This window comes from Marmota marmota, unplaced genomic scaffold (assembly GCF_001458135.2).
Source record: "Marmota marmota marmota unplaced genomic scaffold, marMar, whole genome shotgun sequence".
NCBI classification, from domain to species: domain Eukaryota; kingdom Metazoa; phylum Chordata; class Mammalia; order Rodentia; family Sciuridae; genus Marmota; species Marmota marmota.
This window is the reverse complement of record NW_026007546.1, coordinates 7124-8215: the sequence shown is the minus strand read 5'-3', so window position 1 is coordinate 8215 and position 1092 is coordinate 7124. Positions and strand designations below refer to the sequence as shown.

At 49.2% G+C, this 1092-nt stretch overlaps 1 protein-coding gene across 1 annotated transcript; it reads left to right on the top strand.

The window, feature by feature from the left end:
* The first annotated feature begins 290 nt into the window (after window positions 1-290).
* LOC107133729 (protein FAM156A/FAM156B-like) lies at window positions 291-695 on the top strand. The gene has a single exon (XM_015475952.1). The coding sequence runs from the start codon at window positions 291-293 to the stop codon at window positions 693-695; it is 405 nt and encodes a 134-aa protein (XP_015331438.1).
* Window positions 696-1092: the final 397 nt, after the last annotated feature.

Sequence of the window (1092 nt, the reverse complement as noted above, 5' to 3'; positions counted from 1 at the left end):
CATGGTGAACTATGCACTCCACTGAAGGAGTGGGATCCTGAGTGTCCTGTGGCATGTATAATCCAGTAGTGAGCACATTGGTTTCGAGCCAATGTTCCAAGTGTGCAGGCTACACTGTTTCCTTATGTTGGTGCCCGCGACAGGAAATGACTGAACAGGTTACCTTGCAGTATAGATTTCAGTGGCTAAAATCATCAGGGGCTCTTTCTGGAAGGTGTGCGGGTGTGTTAGTAGGTGTTACAGGAGTGCTGAGCTTTGTGTTTGTAATATATGCCTTTTTCTTTGAGAGGATGGAAGAGGAGCAGCAATGGGGAAGTTCAAGATTACCTCAGAAGAAAACAAAGTTAGTGGAACGCAGGAGACAGCAATGCGTCAAACCCAGAGCACCTTATCAGGTGGAGAGGAAAGCAAAATCCACGTCTTCACATGATACAGATCAGAAGAGATTCAAATGCGAATGTCCCTACTGCCAGAAGTGTGTGGGGAACACTTCCGGGATCTCCACAGGAAAGAAAGCAACCTCTTGTTCTTCCCCCTGGGATAAGCTAATGCAAGACCTCAACAACCTGACCCTCAACCCTGGTACCACCCAGCCCCCTCTTGTCCAAGGAAGGTTACAGGAAAGGGAGGAGAAGAGCCAAAAGCAGGTGCGGTGGAAAAGCAAAAGGAAGTTTCAGAAGCTCCTCCAAGAATAGATAGAATATCTCTGAGACTGTCACCCTCAGGGGAAGGCAGATCAGAACAGATGAGACCAGGGGTGTCAACATCACCAAATCCTAGGAACCTTTTGGACACATGGTCAGGAGGAGTAACAGCATGCAGCCCGATGACCAACAATCCCAGCAGCCAGCGATTCAATCCAGCTCCAGAAGTGTAGCAGCCTTTCCCCCAGCGGTTTTAACATGCCCCCTGAGGCATGCTGGGAGGAGTTGCTCCTTGGCAAGTGCAACCAGACAGCAATGTTTCTACACTGTCCTTAGCATTGCTCCCATGGTGTCAGCTGCCACTTGCCCTCCTTGGGTTTCAGTGGTTTCTCCCCACTTTTCCTGGCTGCTAATATGGTACACAGCATCTATGTGGTGTCTCTGATTT

What these genes read in the sequence shown, in the direction of transcription:
- LOC107133729 (XM_015475952.1), top strand. Translation starts at nt 291, where the DNA reads ATGGAAGAGGAGCAGCAATGGGGAAGTTCAAGATTACCTCAGAAGAAA.